The 25,062-nt window shown below is 37.1% G+C and overlaps 1 protein-coding gene across 3 annotated transcripts in view; it reads right to left on the bottom strand.

Annotated features, from left to right (window-relative positions):
* Positions 1-24,343, bottom strand: part of slc38a3b (solute carrier family 38 member 3b) — a 29,950-nt gene extending 5,607 nt beyond the window's left edge. The window contains exons 1-14 of one of the 3 annotated variants that reach the window (XM_079627671.1): positions 24,191-24,343; positions 16,759-16,912; positions 15,860-15,880; positions 15,676-15,757; positions 15,400-15,515; positions 12,257-12,330; positions 11,604-11,696; positions 10,036-10,117; positions 6,313-6,395; positions 5,787-5,845; positions 4,478-4,651; positions 3,972-4,051; positions 3,779-3,879; positions 3,116-3,240 (exon numbers count right to left, since the gene is read on the bottom strand). In XM_079627671.1, coding sequence (XP_079483797.1) covers positions 3,116-3,240; positions 3,779-3,879; positions 3,972-4,051; positions 4,478-4,651; positions 5,787-5,845; positions 6,313-6,395; positions 10,036-10,117; positions 11,604-11,696; positions 12,257-12,330; positions 15,400-15,515; positions 15,676-15,757; positions 15,860-15,880; positions 16,759-16,862 — 1,194 coding nt within the window. In that variant the 5' untranslated portion in view covers positions 16,863-16,912; positions 24,191-24,343. Of the gene's footprint in view, positions 1-3,115; positions 3,241-3,778; positions 3,880-3,971; positions 4,052-4,477; positions 4,652-5,786; positions 5,846-6,312; positions 6,396-10,035; positions 10,118-11,603; positions 11,697-12,256; positions 12,331-15,399; positions 15,516-15,675; positions 15,758-15,859; positions 15,881-16,758; positions 16,913-24,190 lie in introns of those variants that run through there. The other 2 variants (XM_079627672.1, XM_079627673.1) reach the window with 2 other exon arrangements.
* Positions 24,344-25,062: the final 719 nt, after the last annotated feature.

Genomic DNA, 25,062 nt, shown 5'->3' with positions numbered 1-25,062 from the left:
AATATGAAACGCAAAACAAAACAAAGCAGCTTATTTTCATTTCAATTCAGCAAAAAATGCTCAGAGGAGCTGGACCAGGAGGAGGAAACTCCGTCCTGCTCGGCCGCCCTTTCCCCAACAAGTCCTCCAGTAGCCACCCCCTCACACCAGCAAGGCAAGTAAGGTTAGGCCGCCCGCAAAGGCTGTCTGTATCAGGGATTAAAGTTCTCCGCCGCTACGACGGATTTCTGTTAATTGCAGGGTTCCCGCCTGTCCTCATTTTTTTTATTCACTTTTCATAATTTTAAGGCCGTAAATATGCTTACGTTTCTCAAATAGTGTAATAAATGTCTTAATTTCAGTTTGAATAGGTCTTAAATTAAGGAAAGATGAAGTGTAGCCTATTTACATTACTTAGGGGGATGTGATCAAAGCCTGGAGTGGAGCGAAAACACTTTCCTCTCTCCACTCTAAGCGTTCTGTAATCACTCAGCTCTGACTCCACTCCGGGTTTTCCATCCCCGTACACGGGAAAAACTGCTCCATGTTCAACTTCACCTCATTTTAAAAGTTATTCAAATATGTTTGTTTTTTATCTCATGAATTTCTGAATTTATAATAATATAATATTTATAATATTGTATGTAACGGTTTGGAAAAGTATTCTACACGTTTAATAAATAGAATAATATAGCAGTGAATGCGCCTAGGCCTAGAGAAATGCACATTTGGATTAAGAGAGTCTGTTTCTATTCGTATTGAATAGTTGTGCATTGATTTGTATCGAATTTGAATTTCAAGCTTTATAGCTAGTCTATTTAGGATATAGAATGCCTGTGAAGTAAAAAAAAAACATTTTATGAGACACGCTCCAGTTAATGTGCAATCCAATGTCGCGCCGGCACCTCGTCTTGATTACATTGTCGGCTATATTTGCTTCTCATTTATTAAATCTAGGCAATTATTTTATGAAACATAGATTAAAATCATTTTTGATCGTTTTTTCCTGCTGTTTGTGTTTAGCAGCTGTGTCAGTTTCAATGCTGCTGTTATTTCATGTCGACGATATGTTCTTCTGTCATTCTGAATTTATAAGAAAGATGATTGGTAAATAAATGGAGAGAGAGAAACAGACCCTCCAAATATATAATTCCGTTTCAGTCTTTTTGTGTAGCCTATTGAACGTTCAAAAGAGATCAATGAAGTTATGTTTACTGCCAAGACAAGAGGACAGCGACACAAGAGAGTTTTATTTCTCATGCCATTTAATCATGTTTTTGCGTGCATATACGCACTGTAAACCCCTTGGGTAGGATTAGGGGTGCGGAGTGCCTGCCTATTACACGCCATAAAGTGCGTACCATATGCACGCGAAAACTGTGTGTCATGCAGGCAAAAAAAACAAAAACATTTTTGGCGTATAAATGACACGAGAAATACAATTCGTGGTATAGATACGATCATACGCACTTTCATTAGAACGTGTTGCGTAGGTAGGCTACGTGGTCGCTGTCCTCAGAAAAGCGCTGAAACGGAGATGAAGGGGACTATTTGGCTTATTTTAACTGGCCCATCCAGTTTTCTGGAGGCCCACCTACAATCAAAATCCTGGCGCCGCTACTGGGTTCGACTAGTCGAGACTGTTTTCCAAAGATGGCTCCTGCCTGTATACGTGACGTGTACTGTCTTTATAAAGTATTTTCTTATTAAATTGTGTGTACACGTCACTTACAAAGTTCTCAATGCTTTGGTTTGCATGTAGGGACCCTCATTATGCTACCGTGTTAGTGTGAGGCTATTTTGAGCCTTGTTAGTGGTATTAACTAGCGATTTCTTTTTACTTATTCTATGCCCCATATACTAGCGTTATAAGCTAATCAGTTTTTAGAGATAAAACTGGGTACATTCGATTATCATGAAAACACATCCCAGAGAACGGTCGACTCGTACTCATGAGTTATTAACCCCTAGGTTACTTTTGCGCCGGAATTGTCCTTTAATGACTGAAGGGACTTTAAGCAACATTTGATCGCCTGTACACCTCAATTCTGTACAGCAAGCTGAATCTCTCTACTCTTTCCAATATGCCTCTGTAGAGTGGGCAGCATGAGTCATTTTATATAACAATAATGGTATATGTCACAATATAGTTATTTTTGCTGTATTATTCAACCCAAAATGGTCCCTATATTACGTCAGTGGTTCTCAACGGTTTTGACTACTTCCTTTATTTACAGAAACTAGGTGTGGCAATATATTAAAATAATTATATATAATTCAAATTAAAACAATTTAATTCCATAATTACAGTAGTTTCAAGCCATTTGTGATTACAGGTGATTTGAAAGATTACAAGTTTTTTTTTTTTCATAAATAGCTGTTTCTCAGCTATTTATACCTGATCAAATATTTTAGAGCTTGACATAACTAGAATAACTAATTTCCTTGACTTTTTATTCCTTTGATTTTATTAATTTGCGTGACTTTTCAAAATTCCTTTTAAAATTCCCTTATATGTACAGGTTTTCCAAGACGGAACCCCATGGTTCTTAAATAAATATTACAAATGGGAACAAGTTAAATGAAGAAATATGATGTCTGTTTATGTCTTGATTTTTAGCTGCTTTCTCTTAAAACTTATTTTGTCTCATTTCAAAGCCTTTTGCAGAAGCCATGGAAGTGTGCTGAGGCCCCCTAGTGGGTCCTGACCCCTGACCCCTGTTTGAGAACCACTGTATTACATTTTATGGATTTGGCAGAAGCTTTTATCCAAAGCGATAGACATTTACATTTTATCAGAACTTGCTTTCCCTGGGAATCGAACCCATGACCTTGGCGTTGCTAGCGCCACGCTCTAATGTTTAAGCTACAGGAATGCATAACCTTGTAGAATTGATTTTGATAATCAAGGGAATGAAATGCTTCAAAACCGAAAGGAAGTTCTTGGTTGTATGGGCATTAGTGGCACATTGCAAAGGGTCAAAATTATCATCGCTCTTGTTATAATCAAAGAAGTGCCCACCCGCATTACAGTTTACACAGCAGGCTAGGGTTTTTGCTTTTCATACTTTAGATATATTGTGGTAAAAACAGTATAGCACAATCTCTATATAAGATATGCACATGTGAAACTCACTGGGAACAGAACGATGGGCACGGTCAGGGTGACGGCGGTGAGCACGGCCAAACGCACACAGAGGATGAGAGTGTCGTAGGGGTCGATCCTGCTGTAGGTGTGCAGAAGCTCAGGCTCAACGTTAGCTGCAGAAAAATAAAGGAATTTGTCAACTTAGTTTGCATGGTTTTACATGCTGAGCGGTACATTCTGATTCAAATATTTTAGAACGATCTCATCTCAATGTTCAAGCATTGAGATAATAATCATGTTTATTTTACACTGCACCTTAAAAACAAGCTTCTCAAGACTCTTATACAAAACCAGGGAAAACGATTAAAGTAGAATCAGATGACATCTAGTCAAATCTATTATATAAAAAAGTGAAATCTGCAAACAAACAGGACATGTTCTTGCATTCAAAAACAGCAATATGGAGCAAAATGATTTTTGATAGAATTTATTTTTACAGCCGCTATCTTTGTTGTTTTTGGGTCTGACTCATTAAGGAACTATGCAAATCAGATAATGATCTATGTGTTGCACTGGCTAACAAAAGCTTGACTGTTTTTAATTTAACATGCAATTCATAAAATTCAGTGCAAACATGGACCAAATACAAGAACTGCCAGGTAAGCAAAGCACTCGTAATGTGAAACGTAAATGTAAAAGTGTTAAACTTACTGAAAAATGTTAGGTACCCAAAGAGAGCAGCTAGGAAGTACATGGTGTACATGATCAGGATGGAAATGTTGGAAACGTGCTGCATCTTCTTCTGAGTTGGGCTGCCGGGAGAAAAGTATGAGATTCATTTTCAATCTATTTGCACAAAACACAGAATACAGTTACAAGTGCTGCTTTAGTGCAGTGGACTTACTTGCGCAGCTCAGTGTAGATGGGTAGCACCTCAGGGTGGCAGACGAAAGCAAAGGCCAGAATGGGGATGGTGTATGCAGTCTGTTCAACAGACAGTGTTGTTTTAGTGAATTCTCAAACACCTTTGCTATGTTTCACATGAAAATTAATAAAAATGCCCCCAAAATTCAAGATATGGGATGAAAAATCTCCCTGTATGAGTTCTTGTTTTTAATATTCGTAACAGGATAGTTATACGAGCAAGAATATTACCACGATTGCAAATCTGATATTGATATTTTACTACAGTTCAATAGACAAGAAATTAATATTAGTTGAAGGACATTTTACACTGAGAATATATATTATTTTTTTTGCTCTATTCAAAAAAAGTTCCTAACAAATCCACAGTAGAGAAAATGAGCGTCTACAGAGCTCAGTCTGTCAATTATTTAATTATGAGTCTGAATGTAAAGGCACAAACAAAAATGTGCTTTTCTTTCCGTGTGACATTGAACTATACAATACCTGTGAGTTCACGGTGAACATCTGCGGGCTGCAGAGGGAGTCATCCTCCATCACATGTCCGTTATGGTAGCTGTGGGCGTGGTTAACGGTTACGTTTGAATGTGCGTGAGCCAGCGTGCTATTGGCCGAGAACTCCTCGAACGGGCACAGGATCTGGAACTTCTTATAGATGACCTAAAAATAAAGACAGGGACAGAGGATGGAGTTGTCACATTCTCTCTTTTGTTTGGACTTTTAAAGTCTGTTTCCTCTGTTAGTTTTGTAGTCCTTCTTTATGATTGGTCCCTCGTGATGGTCTTCCCAAGTGTGTTTTGTTATCCAATTTACCCCAGTGTGTTTTAAGCCCTTGAGTTTCTAGAGTTCATTCTCTGGTCTGTATTGTCAGGTCAGGTTTTCTTGTGTACCTTGTTTTTTGTGTTCTTTTATTGTAACCATTATTGTTCTTAAAGTTTATCTTCCATTGGATCCTGCTCTCCTTCATCTCTGAGTTTACCTCAACATTATAGAAGTGAAAATGGAAAATACACATGGGCATTTTGCCTATTTTGTGTAGGCGACTACTCAACTTATAAATCACCCGAGAAGCTGAGTATGACCAGTGTGTATAACTATAATATAATTGCGTCAAATCAAACAGACTACAAAAATGACAACAAAATAAATACAAATATTTTGTGATCAATGTTTTGAAGTTGAAAAAAGCCATGTAATTATTGTGTTACATGATTGACAGTTGTGTCATTTCTTAATACTCAGGCCCATCACTAACACTAACAATGTCTTGTTGGCTAAAAAGACATATAGACAAATAAAGCCTCAATGGGTTAAAAATAATGATCCCTACCAGTAGGTCAAATAGCAAAAACAGAAAACATTTATATCCGAACACCCCTTGACAAACATTATACTTGTGAAACATTATAGAAAATATTTATCCCGAGAGAATTGAATCAATTACAACCAATTAAAAGCCTCAGTCATCTTCTTCTAAAGTCAGGCTGAGTCAGTATTTCATTAACCACCATTGCTTTGTACATATGATATAATATTCCTTCCTCTAAAATACCTCTGGGAAAAGTGTGTGGGCGAACTGTTATGTGAATCAACACGCTCTGAAATATGTTTATAAGTATAAGATACAGGGACAGGATGGTAGTGAGTTTTTTGTATATTTTTTGTGCCAAATAATTGATTTATGAATGTCATGATACTTTTTTTTTCTTTGGAATAACATGCATTGATGAATAAGACAAGGTGAATGTTGTTTTCATATTGACTCTAATAATATCTGATGATGGCAAATACTTACTGCACTAAGGAAGAAGACCATGCAGCTGAGTGAAAAACCACTGGAATAACCCAGGTAACCTGAAAATATAAATATAGCGAAGCGCGTCAATATGCCGTCACAGTGCTTTTGTCAATCGACATGCTGCTTTACATGCATTCAAGCCTGAATCCCTGCAACTATAAATGCATGTGCTAAGAAAAGCGCAGTGAGTTATCGCTCATCTCAGAAGCTAATCTCTGCTGACAGAGCTTACCAGACAGAAATACTGACAAGGTCAACTTGATTCAATTACTAAAACAACTGTGCACGGTTAAAACACTTTTGCTCTCAGGAAAACCCATTTGCCGTTACTTTGGTTATTTATTGGTTTAACTTATTGCTTCATATGAGAACAGAATGTGCTTTTAAAGTGCTTGAACTTGTGCTCTGTAATATGAACGGTCCATTCAACTGGGTCAAACGTACACGCGGCGGGCTGATGAAACCCACTTTCGTGAGGAGAAGAGAGAGATGAGATAGATTGAAGTAGAAATGATCGACTCACCCAGCTGTTTCATTAGAGCCAAAGGCAGGATGACAGAGAATGACACGAGCACCACCAAGTAGTTGCCATTGAGATACCAATCCCTACAGAAACAGAGACTGTGAGTTCAAAAAATGTCCAATTCTAATGCAACTTCATTTTCAGTCAAATCAGTTCAGGCAAGGTTATTTTACACTGTTAAAAGTGATCAATTGACTCAACTTAAAAAAAATGTGGAAACCCGTTGCCTTAAAATTATTAAGTAAATAAACTTCCTGCTTAATCGGGGGGGGGATAAGTTCACAGAACTTTTTTTTTTTTTTAAGCATTACGTTTATTTACTTAATAAATTGAAGGCAGCGTGTTTACTAAAAAAAATTAAGTAAGTGAACTGTGAAAGTGAACACTTTTTACAGTGTGTGTGGTAAGGGCAAATTACTGTAAAACATCAAGATTTGGCATAATTCTGTAAATACTTTTATGGTGATTGGTGTTTGGTTTGATTGTGAATTCAAACCATATTTGCTTTTAAAACTTTAACCCCCGGTTTCACAGACAAGGCTTAAGCTATAGTACCGGAATGAAATGCATGTATGAGCAGTTTTAACTGAAAGCAACTTGCACTACATATCTTAAAATATGTCAATGCCATTGTTTTGTCTCAATACTTTTGTCTCAGCAGTAATGTTTTTTCTATGGCACATTTATAAAAGCTTAAACCCGGTCTAAACCCTGTCTGTGAAACCAGGCCAGAAGTGTAACAGTGTTAATGAGCATCACTGATTTACCGTTACATGAAAGATAAACTGACTCTTTGTCTGGTCATAATCTTCACTATATGTGGCCATTTTAAAATACAGAAACAATATCCTCTTTTATTAATAATTGAAATGTGCATTTATTTGCTCATTATAAAAGTTACAAAAATAAAAAAGGGATCTGATACTTTGAAAAGTAAAAAAAATAATTAATTGACCAAAAATGTGTTACATTTATCAAAAGTGACAGTAAAGATGTTATGATGTTATAAGGGATTTCTATTTTAAATAAATGCTGTTTTTTAAACTTTCTATTAAATAATAAATGCATAACGTTTTCCACAAAAATGTTAAGCAGTGCGACTGTTAAAACCAAAACCAAATGTTTCTTTAGCAGCAAACCAGCATATTACAATGATTTCTGAAGGATCATGTGACACTGAAGACTGGAGTAATGATGCTGAAAATTCACAGGAATCAATTACATTTCAACATATATTTAATTGTAAAACAGTTATTTTAAATGGTAATAATATTTCTGTATTTTTTGGTTAAATAACTGCAGCTTTGGTGAGCATGAGAGACTCTTTTTAAAAACATGGGGAAAAAAATTATCCAAACTGTCAACACCAAAACAAAACCAAAAAAATAATATCCTGAGTGCAACTTTAAGGGACGTGATATATTTTCATTGCTATTTGTTGCTGGTGAAATGAGAGATTATGCTCTCTGGTTTAGTTGGAGCTGTAAATAAAGCATGAACAAGTAACTAAACAAACCAGCCAAAATGCAACTACATTTATTCTTAACTTTCTGTGCCTATTTTAAAGCCAGTCATTCTTCTGGTCTCCATTTCTGCTGCTCTGCCTATCTGACAAACCAGCTTGAGCAACTTCACTTGTGCGGCGGTAGAAAACATCTACACTATTGCAGAATCGACCTGTCTAACTCCATCCGATTTCAGACCGAGTTTGCAATTCGTGTGATTTATGAGAAGGCATGTTGTGTTTGCTGAAGCCGCTAGCGACACAGACCATCTAAATAGTTGAAAGCTGACTGCAACATGGCACAGTTCCCGCTCCTGGACTCAAGTATCCGCCACACTGTGAACACGAGGACACACACACCGAGTCACAAGGTGTTGCGCAGTATGTGAAGTCCAGACCTTGTTTGAGACTGCTCTATTTCCAGACCCTCTCCACTCTCCCAGTATTCCAACACTGTGTGTACACAACTACTGTATACGTGGGAATGAAACATCATAAAGGCATTATATAAGATGTGCTATCGTTAGAGGCATAAAGATTCCTCTGCAGCAGAAGTGCCTGCATTGCAGATGTGCAGATGTAAAACTAACTCCTTTACATGTCGGCTTTTGCAAAGCAACATGCAAGAAACAAATTATCAATCAACACAGATATGCAGTACAGAAGTGTACTTTCCAATATACTGGTAAAGGAAATGCATATCCACACAATTTTAATATATTTATACATTTACATAAAATAATAAGGCATGTAAATACGTAAAATAAGGTATACATATATATGTACATATATGTGTGTGTGTGTGTGTTTGTGTGTGTACCGGTACCATATTTTATGTAAATGCTTATATTTATACATTATTTTATGAATATATTATTTTATTTTTTCACCTTTTTTGCCTGTGCAAAAAACGATTTCTATCTTATATTGGTATATGTGCATAAAAAGCTGTGATCATGCGAAATCTTGGCAAAAAATATGACATTAGAATTATAATTCAGCATTAAATGTAATTGTGTCTGTGTGTGTGTGTGCGCACGCGCGCGCGTGTGTGTGTGTGTGAGCGCGTGTGTGTGTGTGAGAGCGCGCGCGTGTGTGTGTGTGTGTCTGTGTGTGTGCGTGCGTGCGTGTGTGCGTGCGTGTGTGCGTGTTAGTGAGCGCGTGTGTGTGAGAGCGTGTGTGTGCGTGTGTGTGTGTGTGCATGTGTGTGCGTGTGTGTGAGCGCGTGTGTGAGAGCGCGTGTGTGTGTGTGCATATAGCAGCGTCACTTCATGCTGCACCTGGTCCTGAAATTATACAAAAGCTCTCAGTCAATGCATAATGTTAACAGTGAAGCACACGCCTCCATCTCTGCTGAGTTTCTAACACTGCTGACGTGTTCAGTATACAGAACTGAAAAGCCTCTGGAACTAAAGCCTGTGTGAGTCTTACACTGGCATATAAATAAATCACCTTGCCCATCTACACTTTCACTCTGTTAATTGGAAGCCTTCAAACTAATCCAGTAATTTTGAAATACACATTACATAAGATTTTGATGTTTAAACGTCTTGCTGATTAACCATTTTCAGGGAATTGCAAATAAAATGTGGCTTTGTTGTGCATAGAATTTAAACAACGACACTCACAGGCCTAGTAATGAAGATGACAACACTTCTTAATATAAACTCAAAATACATTTATGTGCTTCTTACAAACACTATGATGTGTCAGTTTTCAACACAGTGATTAAACTTGATCAAACAGATGCTAAACTAGGATTTAACCTGAGAACACAAGCAGCTGAATAAAGTTATAAGCAAGCGCTTGTTTTCAGATGCGAGAAACGAGTTGTGTCTAATGACATCAGCACGTTTAGCGGTTGCCATGACAGCATGCTTGTTTAAAGAAGCCGGCACGCGCAGGAGGACAGAGGTGTGGTGGGAAAGAGACAGCGTCAGCCAATCAGGCTTCCTTCTCTTATTAACTGACCAATCACAGTTAACAGCAGCCACCACACCTCCCCTTTGATGCCAGGTTGAGATTTTTCAGTGTTTGCCCAAGTGGAGCGCAGGTCTTTGACCTCAACGCCAGCTGATAATGACAGTACATGTCAATACCAGTGGCTGGAGTAACAGAGTCAGAGAAGAACTATCAATTCATTCACATTTAACTGGAAATTGCAGGTTGAGCGAAGGTCAAGATTTTCTCATTCTACAATGACACTCTAAAGTACTTACCCTGAACTGGTATCTGTTTTCAAAAACGCCTGCAGGACCAGTGGGAACTCTGACTTGACGATGTATAAGTAACTGGACATGGCTATAGGAAATATAAAAAATTACTAAATTAGAAGAAACACAATCAAAAGAAACTAACCTTCATCATGATTTTATGCTCATTTTGCTTGTTGCACCCTGCAGGAACAGGGTTTCAACACAGGATGCAAACCACTTGTTGAACTATTAAAAGAATATATACATATATCTTGCTTTTTAACTTTTGAAAAAAAAGTTAACTTTGCAATATATGAAACTTATCTTGGTATCTTTATCTATTTATATTACTTTTATATCCAATTGTAATTTTTTATGCATAATATTAATCTGAGTCAGTCTGATTAATGTGATTGTTATGCAATTCTTAGTGGGAAAAAATACTTCTAATCTAGAATTAATTCGACTATTTAAAATTCAATTGTAGACTTTTTACACAAATTAAAGGGATGGTAAAATGCCATTTTCAGAAGATGTAAAATATATCTCTGATGTCCCCAGAGTGTGTGTGTTAAGTTTTAGCACAAAATACCACACACATATTTTTATATAGCATGTTAAAGTTTTCACTTTTTGAGGTTTTGTAAAAACGCACCGTTTTGTGCCTGGCCCTTTAAATGCAAATGAGCTGCTGCAGAGGGCGGGGTTTCAAGAGCTGGTGTGTGTTACAGCTGCGATTACCTCACACACACACACACTAAAATGACAGAAACTGTTCTGCCTTTAATGTTACAAGGAGTCAGACAAAGATGTAGAGACTCAAGAAGAAGTGACAACATGTAGAAGCAACAGGACGTCTCTGAAAGGTTAGTTGATGAGTTTATGTTGCTGATGTGGCGTTAACTATCTTCAATTAGCATATTCTGTCATGATAATCTATAAATCGCTCGTATAGGAACTGGTGTGAGATGCACACAGAGTGACTTTTTTATTGCATGTGAAAAGATGGATGCTAAAGTTTGAGCTGACTCTTATACAACAACTCTTCCTCTTCTCAACATGGACTGCGTGTTCCCGGGGGTGGGGGGGGTTTACGTACATTTTAGGGTTGGTGATGTCACTAAACCCGGAGGAATGTCGTGTAGTCCCTACCAGCTGTTTGTTGTAGTCCTTTTCTTTAAAAGCAAATATCTTCCTTTGCTTTGAACTTTGAGCGTTGTAACTTTGCAGATGTTGTTTATGCTCAAACTTTTTTTCAAACTCAAAACTTTTAAAAAATCATACTTAACCACCCCTTTAAATAGGAAAAGTCACAGTTAAGTCCAAAGAAACCTGAAGAACAGGCAGCATTAATAATTTGGGGATTCACTAATAAAATGGGGATTGGAAACAGTGTGAAATATCAGCATAAAGCTAGTTTTGTCATTTTGCCAATTCAGAAAGTGTGTGAAGAAAAGTACATGGGTGGAAATTAACTGGCAAAACTAGAAAGGAAAATATAGAGATGAATAAAGTATCAAATAGATCTATCAAATCTATAAAAATTACATTGGGCAAATTTTTATGTCTCATTCACATCAGATTTTCTTTACCTCCAATGTTTTGAAGAGTGATGGCAATTCCGGCCGCCATCTTCCCAGTCATTCCGAAGGCCCTGAATCCCAGCTGTTCGTATGATCTGATTCCTGGAAATGAAAGTCAGTAAAACATGAAGAGAGAGACAAATCTCACCACCAGAGCCAAGTTTCCACAAAACCCTATCTCATGTTATGATTATCTTTGCCTGCGGTGAGCGCCGAGTTAACATGGAAACTCAGTAAGCCCTAAAATGGAAGCTGAATTGTGTTTTCAGAAAGGAAATGACATCACAACAACACACTGAAAATGCCAAAAACGGCATTACAAGAAATGGCTCTTAAAATGCTTTAAAACATATTGAACAATAATTTTCAGTAAACTAAACTATATATATATATATATATATATATATATATATACACACATATGTATTGATTAATTGGCCTGTCCGATTCAAATTATTATTAATTTACATGTTAAAATTCCTTTCTCAAGTGTCACAAATTTTCTCCACTATATTTAACCATTTCAGCCAATTCCGGTTCAGATTACCACAATAAAAAATGCAGATTGTTATTCCGTGTCTGTGTTAACTTTAAGGCATCTGTCCACCAGATTATGAAATGACAATACAACAAACCGATCAAGAAAATACAGTTCTTCTTACCAACAATACCAGAACACTTCAGCAGGAGGTGGATAGAATAGCAGGACAGACCAGCGACAGCCGTGAGGAGAAACCTGAAGACAAAACACAACCATCGCATCACTTCAAATCTGTACAACATCTCTGCACATGCTAGACTTAATGTATGGCTTTTCTAGAAGTTCACCCAAGTAATCTTGCAAGAAGTAATAAGAAAGTTCCTCTACTGGAGATTAATGTACTACTTTCTACTTCCCAAACTGACATTTAGCTGACCTTTTATCTGAAATGACCTTCAGTACACACATTACAGGGACAATCCCTTTGGAGCAGCATGTGATTAGGAGTCCAGCAAAGATATACTAAGATTACAAACTATTAAAACCACTCAAATTTCATATAAAGTCTATAGCTGGAGTTCTAAGTGCATTGCATAGATTCTTTCTAAAGTGTACAGTACTTTATACTTTTTTTCAGATGCATTAATGTTGTTGAGTAAGAATTACTGCTGAATGAATCTTGGGAAAGTGCCAGTGTTTGTGTTGGAACCAAAAATGTACGTCTGGTAACTGTTCCGTGAAAGCCCATGATCAAACACACCAGTAACCAATTTAACTGATTCATCCAGCTCTTTTCTTTTAGCTTATGTCATGGAAAGGCAAATAGCTGATAGAAGCTTTAGCTACACAATAGTGGAATTCTCTTGCAAAGTGATTATTGTACTTTCAGGATGCGTCCACAATGCTTCACCGCGGGAGGCAGACTGTCTTTGAATTTAGTCTACTGCAAGTCCATTTGGATGACAAGTACCTGATAAATGGCAAGTAATTAACAATGGCCAAGCCAAGGGATGAGCTCTGGAACGACTGTATTCAAACGAGACGGATGTTCTCATGGACTTTTGACAACAGCTGCCTAACAATTCAGCATGCATTGACCCGAGGAAGTAATCTCAGTACCTGTGCTCTGCAATCGACACATCTACAATAGAATTATGTGAAAATGCATCAACTATTTGATGTACAAGTGAGTTTTAGTGGGTGGTTTTACTGAACTTTTAACATTTTAAATGTGTATGAATGTCATTGCATTAGATAACAAAACATTAAACTAAGTGGCATTTGCAAACAATTATTTTGATTGTGTACTTTAAAGGAGAACTCCGGTCAATTTTAACATTGAGCTCAATTTTTAGTAAATTTGGAGTGCTGTCGATACAGAGAACAACGAAAAAAATCGGTGTTGCCTACACCATGTTATCCTCTTTTTAAAATGTGCACCCTATTGACTTGAATGGGGCAGTTTTTAAAACTGCTTTTATCCTCTTAACATCCTTGACGTGTCATTACAAGTGCCCAGCCATGTGAGTGATTCCTTCAGAGTGAACACGGTGAATCTGACTGCATTAGATGTGAAAGATATTAATAAAAATGATGTTAATTCAACAAGCGCACATACCTGTATTTACTTCCTGTTTTCGGTCGAAGTCCACAGTAGTCGATCGTCGAGTTCACGCGCGTGATCATAGGTAACTAAGCAACAGTGGAGACTCAGACTGTCAGCCGAAGACGGTGCTGTCTGGTGTTATGAGAATATCAGCTCTGATGGATATTTGTAAAACAAATCATCTTAGTTACCTATGATCACGCGCGTGAACTCGACAGTCGACTACTGTGGACTTCGACCGAAAACAGGAAGTAAATACAGGTATGTGCGCTTGTTGAATTAACATAATTTTTATTAATATCTTTCACATCTAATGCAGTCAGATTCACCGTGTTCACTCTGAAGGAATCACTCACATGGCTGGGCACTTGTAATGACACGTCAAGGATGTTAAGAGGATAAAAGCAGTTTTAAAAACTGCCCCATTCAAGTCAATAGGGTGCAAATTTTAAAAAGAGGATAACACGGTGTAGGCAACACCGATTTTTGTCGTTGTTCTCTGTATTGACAGCACTCCAAATTTACTAAAAATTGAGCTCAATGTTAAAATAGACCGGAGTTCTCCTTTAACAAAGCTGGAAAACTCCATACAATTTTCACAGAAATTTCTATGTCATAAACCATATACTATTGCAATGTGCAATAAAGCAGAGCTGTGCTCTTTTTGTTAGGCATGTGTGAGGTTTCTCCCAACATGAGGTAGATGAATTTATTGTTATATGTCTGGAAATAAGACTATCTTTGGAGGAAGCAGTCTTGGCCTGTTGGGTCATTTGATCAGTAGTATTCGATTCCCTGTAACCTGACTGGAGCAGAGGACGCCTCAGACGTCTCCCCGCTCTCCTCCCCCAGTCAAACCAAGACAGGCAGTGAGAGGAAACCAAATATAACAACTATTTTTGGATGGGGGCAGGGTGATCCTGAAAAGAAGGATGTGTCTGGAGAACAGAGGAGGCGTGGCCAGCCCAGGTCATGGCCTTTCTGGGGCCGTGGATGGGCGAGAGGGGTGGAGCTAACGAGTGGAAAATTTTAAGAAGGTGGGAAATAAACATTAAATGGGAGGTCGCACAAACGCATGTGTTAGCTTTCCTCCTCTACTCTTTGGAAAAATACTCTATTTAGTAACTATTGCTAGTCAACTTATAGCATTCTTCAGTTGTGCATACATATAGCTATAGGAGGTATGGTAGAAGCCAGTATGTTTAGCATTAATTATAAAAAATATAGTTATATATAAATGAGATCTATAAGATTGAGTTGTTCATAATTTTACATTTTAAGTACTTTAAAACTCTTGAAACAAGGGCTGAGTTTTTTTTTTTTTTTTTTTTTTTTTTAAAGGCCAAATGGAGTTTTGCATGTACTTTAACAGAATGCAATCAGTGTGTGGATCTTTCCATAGAAAATCCTGTCCGGTACACCAATGTTCATGAACATTAACAGCCTCCAAAAGGAAACACTCAATTATTCAAGAGCATGTCTGGAAAAATAACAGATGTAAAAAAAACTATACTTTAATTACCATGGCAATTAGGCTGCCAAATGCTTGACATTTAGATGACGTTAAAATGCTGATTCATTGAGGGCTGGAAGTGACAGGTTCATTTGGGTGACTATGAGATGATTCAGTGATGCTTCACATAAGAACAAACATAGAACAATGGATTACTTTTGCAGCCAATTTGTCAGTAAGAGGGTAATGAAGGTATTTCACTTACAAGAAAAGCAGTATGCCAGTATTGGCCATAGCGTAGGCCAATCCCAAAATCCCACTGCCCATAATGGCATTGCCCAAATTGAAGACTGACATGCCAAAAGAGGTCTTCCCCTCAAACTGAGAGAGGAAATAAGATTGATAAGCAACTAAAAGAGACAAAAAACACCAGCAGTACTGCTACATAGACTAACATCAACACATTGTTTAGTTTCTGCGAGCTATTCGTGATATGCTATTGGTTACTTGGAAGTTCACGGCAAATGTTGCACATACTTACGTCAGTAAAACGTGGCTTCTTGCCATCGCCATTGGGCAGGAACTCAATGTTCTCAGCAAGAGTGCTCTCAGGATCATCAAATCTGTTGGATGGAAGACAGAGGACATTTAATGACAATGATCTTGGTCATCAACTACCTTCCTCTTCGTCTAGTAACGTCATCTTTTTTTTGTTATTGACATACCTGCCGTGAAGGGTACCATTTCTGAGGGTTGATAGAGAGTGTGAGAGGGTCCATCATCAGGCAAGAGCAGAAAAGAGGGTAAACATGCACTTAGACGAGCTCACAAGTCAACACACCATGCCAGAAGGTAAACGTGCATTGAGAAATATACAAATGTAAGCTACAAATTAAGTTAACATTGACCTCAGTACAGAAGCACACAATGAACATGATATAAGTCATGTATGTTGCAAGTCTGTTCTGATTGAGAAAGCAGGGAAAACATGCTAAAAACTATAAAGCAAAACCAGTTGAGAACCACAATTTAAAGTGGCCTGGTTCTCCATGCAGGTGGTACATGAAAAAGCACTTCCCGTCACATGCAATTAATTTATCTTACTGCCGCAAGACAGTGAAAATCAAGATGTTCAGCGTTTGTACATTAAGTCAAAGTCCCTATAAGGCAAGTCGTTTCACTCGGCGGCCATCTTTGAAACGCCATTCAGTCATGCAAATGTGCAGCTCCTTTCTCTTCGAATGGGGAAGCATTACATTCTCCAAAGCTGTTTACCATATCTTAGGATTAAATTTCATATTTGAAATCACTAATGAAATCTGACAACAACTGTCTTATAAATTTTGCTTCTAAATGCTCAAATCATAACAAAAACTGATTTTTTTAGGGTGGACCAGCACATATGTCAGAACAGTGACTGTTTCAATTGCAACCGAAGCTTCTAACGGCAGCTGCAGTGAGGCAATGGCTTTACCAATCAGCGATTGGCTCTTTTATTTAGAAGGCGGGACTTATTCCGCCATATTGCGCATTGCACTTTCTTCCATTCATAGTAATGCACCATCTTTGATTATCTAAAGTCTTTGATAAAACTGAATGATTGGAGTGATGCAAAAGTGCTTACTGTTCTTCCTCCATCATAGTCTTCATCGGCACGCACATTCCCTCTCCGAGGTCGTGACCTTTCCCATTGGGTAGGATGCTCATATCTGATCTGGCAGGTTCCATGGTGGATGCAGTCGATATCCCACAGTTCTATGTGTGAGTTGTCCAAGTTGCTGAAAAGAATAAAGAATTTGACAACAATTAAAATTGCAACTATATGAATATTAACTTTATGCATAAAAATCTGTCTCATAATGTCCAGGGTTGTTACTGTTAACCAAAACTTATTAAAAATCGTTTTCACTAACTGAAATCAAATGTCAATATTATTTGAGAAAGTTACATGAAAAATAGAAATGTTGCCTAGAAAGTTAAATGAAAGAAATGTTGCCTTGGAAATTAAATGAAATAAATAAGGTTAAGGTGAAGAACTAAAACTAAAACTGACGAATTAGAATAACATTTAAATCAAAACAGAAAATGTAAAAGTAAAAGCTAATGAAAAATATTATAGCATTAATAAATACATTAATGCATTAGCATAAAAAAAATACTATTATAGTATATAAATAATACTAAAATAATACTGCATATGTCCCAATCTCTTTATACTATATACTAAAAGCGTAATGGGGCCAGATGGTTAATACTGTGGTACTTTGATGTATACCATGATGATGATACTACATAATTCAAATAGTCATGTACCAAGTATTAGCATTGTACTTCAAAGTACCTATGCATAAAAAACATGGTATTGGTGTACATGTCCAAAAACAATTATTGCATTGTGTAACCTGTCAGTAATGCACAAAATCACTCTAGAAATCATCTCAAATCAGCCTGATCGATCACATCACTACCTCTGTCCAGTTAAAGCAGTGCGGCCACCTAAAGAAATCACCCGATTATTCAGCGATTTAGTGACTGGCCTTTCACCAGTTTCCCCTGAGACCTAATTTCCATTTATGCATTCTATTAAGTCGTCAGTTTTCAACGACAACAATGAGACGCAGCGCACCAGGGTGTAATTTTAGACCAGCAGATGTTCTCGCTCTTCAGCGAACAGTGTCTTCACGTTCCCTGGAAAAATGGAGGCTCAATAACATTTACCACGTCACTGTTTATTTTATGATCGAGGTTTTCAGTCCACTGAATAGTAGGGCCATTGAGACGCCCAGCTGTCACGATAAATTTAACACACACACTGTTCGCAATAACAACTGTCTGCGAGGGAAAGAAGAACTGTATGAGTGTGTTCATTTACGGACTGATAATTGAGGAAAGTCTTGAGTCTAGTCCATTTCCAAATGAGACTGATGCAGACATGAGATTGGATTCCAGCACTATTAACTTTTAAACTACTAGCAACATGTTGTGTCAGAGCGCCATGGTTTTTTCGAAATATTCTGTGCCTGACTATCTTACCATGTTGATTTATGTGAACTTAAACATCAAAATAGTTAAATTGATATTGTTTAAAATATACCATCGTTTAAAAGTCCGGGGTCAATAGGATTTTTTTAAAATGAATTAATACTTTTATTCTGCAAGGACACTTTAAATTGATTAAAAGTAAAGACATTTATAATGATTTAGAAAATAATTAGAATGATTTCTGAAGGATCATGTGACATTGAATTCTGGAGTAAGGATGCAGATATTTCAGCTTTGCATTCCAGGAATAAATTACATTTTAAATATTATTTGAAACTGTAATAATATTTCACAATATTACTGTTTTTACAGTATTTTGATCAAATAAATGCAGCTTTGGTGAACATAAGAGACTTTTTTCAAAAGACATAAGGTTTCCTATTATTTTAGCATCACTAAATACCCAGATAAAGTACCGGTAGGATAATGACAATTCATTATTGCAAAGCAAACCCCTCCAAATAAACCTCATTGTGTGATAATGACCAGCTGAATGTACATTATCATTTTATCCTCACTGAGGTATTGTTCAATTAGCACTGTACTTACAGGAACAGACTCAACATGATAACGTGACAAGCTTTTGATCAGGCATTGCAAACAGCAGCTCTTCTTTGGGGTCCAAAGAGACTCTAAATTCTAACAGGAGCTTGAATTTCACATGACGATGATATGTGAGGTATGGAGGCTGCCTGTGATATACGTTTTTGTCATCAATATTTGACCCGCAAAGATTGAGCTCAAGGTTATTAAATATGTCGGATCTGATCAATTTAGCTCCCACTTTTTGACAGACACAGGATGGTCAGTAGAGGGGCACAAAAGTGCATGTAAAAGCACATAATAATAATTAGTGATACACAGTAACAAAGTGGATAAAAGGCAATTATGGGGTTAATATAGATGGACTAACTACCTTTTGAGATGAACAAAATACGATAACTCGGGTGTAAAGCGCAGTATTAAGACCTATCACGCTTTTGTCATTTTCATCATCCCTCGCAGCGGTTTCACACAATGCACTGTCCTTGATGTACATTCAACAATGTGCTGCCTTATCAAAATGGCTTTACATTCACAATAACATAGACGTTACACTGACCAACACCTCAAACTAGGGTCAAGACACAGGACAAGATTAACTATAGCCAAAATCGACAAAAAAAAAATGTGTAAACGCCTCATGCAAAACGAGTGTACATTCGCCATTTACAAACTGACTTTATTATTCTTTCTTCCTCTAGTCAAATGCTTTTTCCCCACACAGCAAGAGCAAATGTTATGGGTCTGGATCTTTATTTACAAAGTATAAGTCTGCCCTGGCCAGTTTGTTACATGTTCCTTCAAAACTTGATGTCAGTGGCAGAGCGAACACAAACTCTGCTCTGATTGGTTGGCAGGCTCAGCTCCTGAAGTGGAACGTCTGGCACTTTACATGCAAAACTGACCATGTTTAGATGAACAGTAGAGCAAATATGACTCATCTGAAATCATTTTGGGGTTGAACATGGTCCCAGCATCATGATTTTTCCCTAAGGACTTTTCTAGGGATAAATTATGAGAATTTATTAACAGAAATGTAAGAAACATTTTTAGAGAACTATGAATACAAATGTTTCTTACATCCTTTTTAATATATACATACATATATTATATTGTAATCTATATATTTAGATTATTTATATACTATATATATATATATTATATAAAAAAAATTACATTTGAAATTTATATAATTATAAATTATCTTACAAATTATAACTTTTATTTTAAGATAAAATTGTTATAAACCTTTTTATAAAATAAAATGTTTTATAAATGTAAAAAACAGTGTGTGTGTGTGGGGGGGGGGGGTGTGTGGGTGTGTGTGGATGTGTGTAAAATATCTTATATGATTTTTTAAATCAAATTAAATATTACATAAAATATTAAAAAGTATGAATTTAGAAAATATAAATAACACCACACACATGTATTGACCAGCAAAATAAAAAAATAACTCTTTGCATCCTAAAATGACATGTACATTTATCTTCTGAAAGCAAAGAGAGCTCTGACGAACCTATTGAAATTATTGAACACTTTTAAGAATCAAATGTGTGATTAGCAAAGTAATTGTGTGTGTGTGTGTGTGTGTGTGTGTGTGTGTGTGTGTGTGTGTGTGTGTGTGTGTGTGTGTGTGTGTGTGTGTGTGTGTGTGTGTGTGTGGGAGGCAGATAACAGGCTTTAACCACTTAAAATGCTTAACAGGTTGTGCATGGTTGGGTAGCAGTGTGGCTGTAAACATCTGCAGTAAGTGACATCAAACTATTGAATGTGATTTGACCGTGGTGATGATGAGTATAGGAAACCATTTGAATGTGGATAATGTCAATTAAACTCATGCTTGCACAAGGGAGCTTTTAATTAGGCAGGTTGAACGGTTTCACAAACAGCGAATCACATATAATTGACACCCTGAGATGAAATGCCTCCTGTCGTGAGCTTCCGATTAATAGATGAGGGTGTCTGTGCTCTGTACCTTTAAATCGGTCCTAACTAAAGTAATTCGACGTTCAAAGATGAACGCTTCACATAGCACAACATTGTGGTTTAAAATTCACCACAACAAACCAGACTTTGCTTTTTTAAAACAATTTTAATGGCAGCGAATGGCAGTGTTTCAGGGAAGCACATCTACATTCATTCTTCTCTTTACGAGGTTCACCAAGTGTCAATCTGAGTGCCAAAAGGCCACCTGCCCACCGTTTTACATGATTGCCCCAGAGGCTCAACACTGAGACTCAAACACAGTCCTGCTAGCCCTGATGTTAACCACACCAAGCACTTGGTAACTGTACACCATGAAAATAAATAATGTGATGGTGCTACTATGATACTGTCGCCTCTGGCTTGCTTTTTAGTTGCGGACACTTAATATTAAACAGTTTTACTGATTCGACCGCACTGACACTTTTGGATGACAACTGAGCTGGACGATGACATCACTGTTTTTCTGCAGAACTGCTCAGATGAAATTATTAACTAATTTAATAATTAATGATCATTACAATGGAACTGAATCAACACTGAACTGACTCCAGCTGAACAACGACACTATTTTCTTTTAGAGCTGCTGTATGTTTGAATCATAAAATAATTTTCCTGATATCACTGTAACTTTTGATACAATCTGTATTGAATAAAGCACTATAGAAATAAAGGTGACTTGACTTAAAGGATTAGTTCACTTTTAAAAAAACTTTTGCTGATAATTTAATCACCCCAATGTCATCCAAGATGTCCATGTCTTTCTTTCTTCAGTCGAAAAGAAATTAAGGTTTTTGATGAAAACATTTCTCCATATAATGTACTTCACTGGCGACCAAACGTTTCAAGGTCCAAATGACAGTGTCAGTGCCGCTTCAACGGGCTTTAAACGACACCAGACGATGAGTAAGGGTCTTATCTAGCGAAACGCTCGGTCATTTCAAAAATAAATAAAAAAGTGTGTATGGTCCTCCTTCCGCACATTTGTAAACACTGACTCAGTGACCTTTTCAACGTAATTGCGTATTACGTGACGTCACGAACGCGCATCACAGAACAGAGCAAGGCGAGCGTTTGTGCTTATAAAACTTAAACTTTTTTATTTATTTTTTAAATGACCGAGCGTTTCGCTAGATAAGACCCTTATTCATCGTCTGGTGTCGTTTAAAGCCTGTTGAAGCGGCACTGACACTGTCATTTGGACCTTGAACCGTTTGGTCGCCAGTGAAGTACATTATATGGAGAAATGTTTTCATCAAAAACCTTAATTTCTTTTCGACTGAAGAAAGAAAGACATGGACATCTTGGATGACATCGGGGTGATTAAATTATCAGCAAAAGTTTTTTTAAAAGTGAACTAATCCTTTAATGATACCATGTTCATGCAACATGATATTAGCTCCAACGTGCTTGTACCATGTTTTGGCACACTTTTGTGGGGATTGATTCAACCTCTTTGAGGTTAAAAGGACCTGCCCTGTGCAATGATTGCTCTTTACCAGACTGCCAACTGAGGTTTATTTTACCGATAAAGATCAGTGACGTACTGTCTGTATTATGTGTGTTTCTATCCATCTACCAACTCACTGTATCCACCTGTCTGGATTCTGTATAACACCCACGTTTCACAATCCAATCAATTCCTAATAAATATATCCAAACCAATCAATCTCATGAGAAAACATAACTACTTTAACTCAACTCAACTTTTTTAAGAGCACTTTCAAAAACCACAATGGGTACCAAAGTGCTGTACATGAGAATAACAAAAATAAACAAGGATTTTAATTACAAGTAGGCGATTTTGTATGAATTCATAAAATGTCATTTGTATGGAAACAAAAGAAAAAATGCAAACATGAATGTCCACCCCTAAAACCATCAGTGGGACGTAAGCAGATTATACAGAAATGTTCGAACAAGACTGAGAATTCAACAAATGCACATGTGATCTTGGTCCTGTGACTCAAAAGCATCAATACAAATGTCAGACTCGAGTGTACAGAGAATAACAGCAACATGTATGAACAATCTCACTCAAATCAGACATGACTGCTATCCTACGAAATCATACGCTCATCTCCGACCTTGGGCTTGAGGTCAGTGACCTCTCATCTGTCAGCACCAACTCAAGCTCTGACCTCACTGGATGCAAATGTTTACATCCAGGACAAAGTTTGAGGAAGGGATATTTGGTCAGGCACGTTCAGCTGATGTCACGTTTTGTCTCTAGAAAAATTCTGGGACATTCTTGTTTACTCATGTTCATCGATTGCAAAGGTCTCCCGATGTAGTTCACTGAAAAACAGAAATTTGCCACACCTCTTCTGATATCAGCTACCATGTCAACTATTGATTGGTCATTACTGTCCATTCACATTCAATGTGCGTCATACTGTATTGCCCAACCCATTAATCCAATATAACATGAAATCCAAATCTGACTTTTGTGACAGTTTTAGTCTGCTTTAGCTTTGAGGTTTGCACAACTGTCCATCTAACATGTCCCAACCATTCAAAGTTTTACAGAGTACCTTCTGCTGATCAACTCAAGGGTGATTTCTCACTTTCTCCCGACCTCTGACCCCCCATTCCCTGACTGATGAGCATAAGGTGCAGAGAGATTCAGAGATGACATCCTTACAGGCCATCTGGCATGCCAATATTCAATACACAGCCATGAACTAAAACCCAATATACTCTCTTAAGCTGAGCCAGGAGACAAACCCCATTTAGAGAGGTAACTGAAGGATACAACACGTGGTAAGAGATCCTGTTAAAAGCATGTAGCAGATATGGAATATAACATGCAAGTAAGGGTTTTAAAATAAGCTACTTCTCCATCTACATCATTTTCAACACTAATTAAAAGGATTGGCCTTAATTATAAGCTTCATCGGTCATCAAGGAGAATGCACCTTAATGTGCTTCAATGAGGACTGCAATACATGAAATGACTTTAACAAATGAACCAAAGTTAATAATAAGTCTGCTTTTGAAATTAATATTATCATTAATAATACAATTCATTAATATTATTGCCAAACTACTATTATTTATTCAGCTTTTTAATTAACTGCCTTTTTTTACTTTTAAGACAACAACAAAATATATAATTCACTTTAAATCAGAAATTGAAAGCATGTTCATCATAAGAGGTGTGCATTCAAGACATTGTCTATGAACTTAAATTTTTTAATGTATTTCTGAATAGCAATATATCTGGACAAAACATAACATATACTTAACATATGTATAATACAGTCTCCTCTCTGGGACCATCACAAAGGGAATCAAAATCGTTACATTTGAGTCCATAATAACTTAAATGTTCACAATTTGTCCATTTTCCACAGCAATTAAAATTAACCGAAGTATTTTCTTTCACTTATTTTCGTTTTCTAATCTTACAGATTATGCATCTCAAAAGTAGCCAACTTAAAAAAAAAAAAAAAAAAAAAAAGATCACACATTGTATTACTTACTATGTCAATGAGCTCCTGATCTAAGATCTTTGCGACTATAATGAAAAAAAGATGTTTTCGGTTTAAGTTTCCAGTGTTTCGGATGCTTTATGTTCCTGTGGTTCTTCACCTCGTGTGGTTTGATCACAATAGAGACAAAGCGCCTTGAGAAATGAAGTGAATTGGTGAAGGCTGCATGATGAGTAGTGGGGGTTGTTTAGGTCCCGCCTTCTGTGGAGCTCGTCCAATAGCAGCCGACGAGACCCTCCAGTGGCCCCTCCCACTTCTTCCAAGAGCTCCATGAAGACGAATTGTATTGATAACCTGTCAGAGGAAAAAAAGATTAATTGGTTGGCCTACGTGATAAAGGAAAACTGGGAACACTCAAATAAAATAATTATGAAAAGTAAAATAAGAACGCTGTATTTAGTAAGTCAATTATAGAGTAGTTAGTTGGTTAGTTCTAGTTAGCACAACATTATCAAATCAATCAGAACCCTAAAGTACATTGAAATAGTGTTTTTACAGCTGAGAATAAACCCTCGTCTGTCCCTCTATCTGTGTGTCTGTGAACAAGTGTCTATTTTCACATTAGATAGGGGTGATCAATTCTACTGCCGTTCAGCAGATGTCCAGTGTACCGTTGTCTCCATTAGGTTTAAATATAGAGCTGGAAGTGTGTGTGTACGTGAGTGTCTGGGGTCAGCAGAGGTGAGATGGATAGACCTCCGCCACTGCAGCTGTTCACCGACACTCCGTCTATTTGTGCCATGGAATGCCACCTGAACTTAGCAGTGCGTAAACGCCTTGGGAGAGAAACCATCGGCTGTCTGCTAAATCCACTTACTATGCAGTGCTGAATAAATGTTATTGACCTGTTAATTAATCAGTAA

The sequence above is a fragment of the Phoxinus phoxinus genome (genome assembly GCF_949152265.1).
Source record: "Phoxinus phoxinus genome assembly, chromosome: 11".
Lineage (NCBI taxonomy): Eukaryota > Metazoa > Chordata > Actinopteri > Cypriniformes > Leuciscidae > Phoxinus > Phoxinus phoxinus.
The sequence above is the reverse complement of the archived record's forward strand: the minus strand, read 5'-3'. Positions and strand labels throughout refer to the sequence as shown.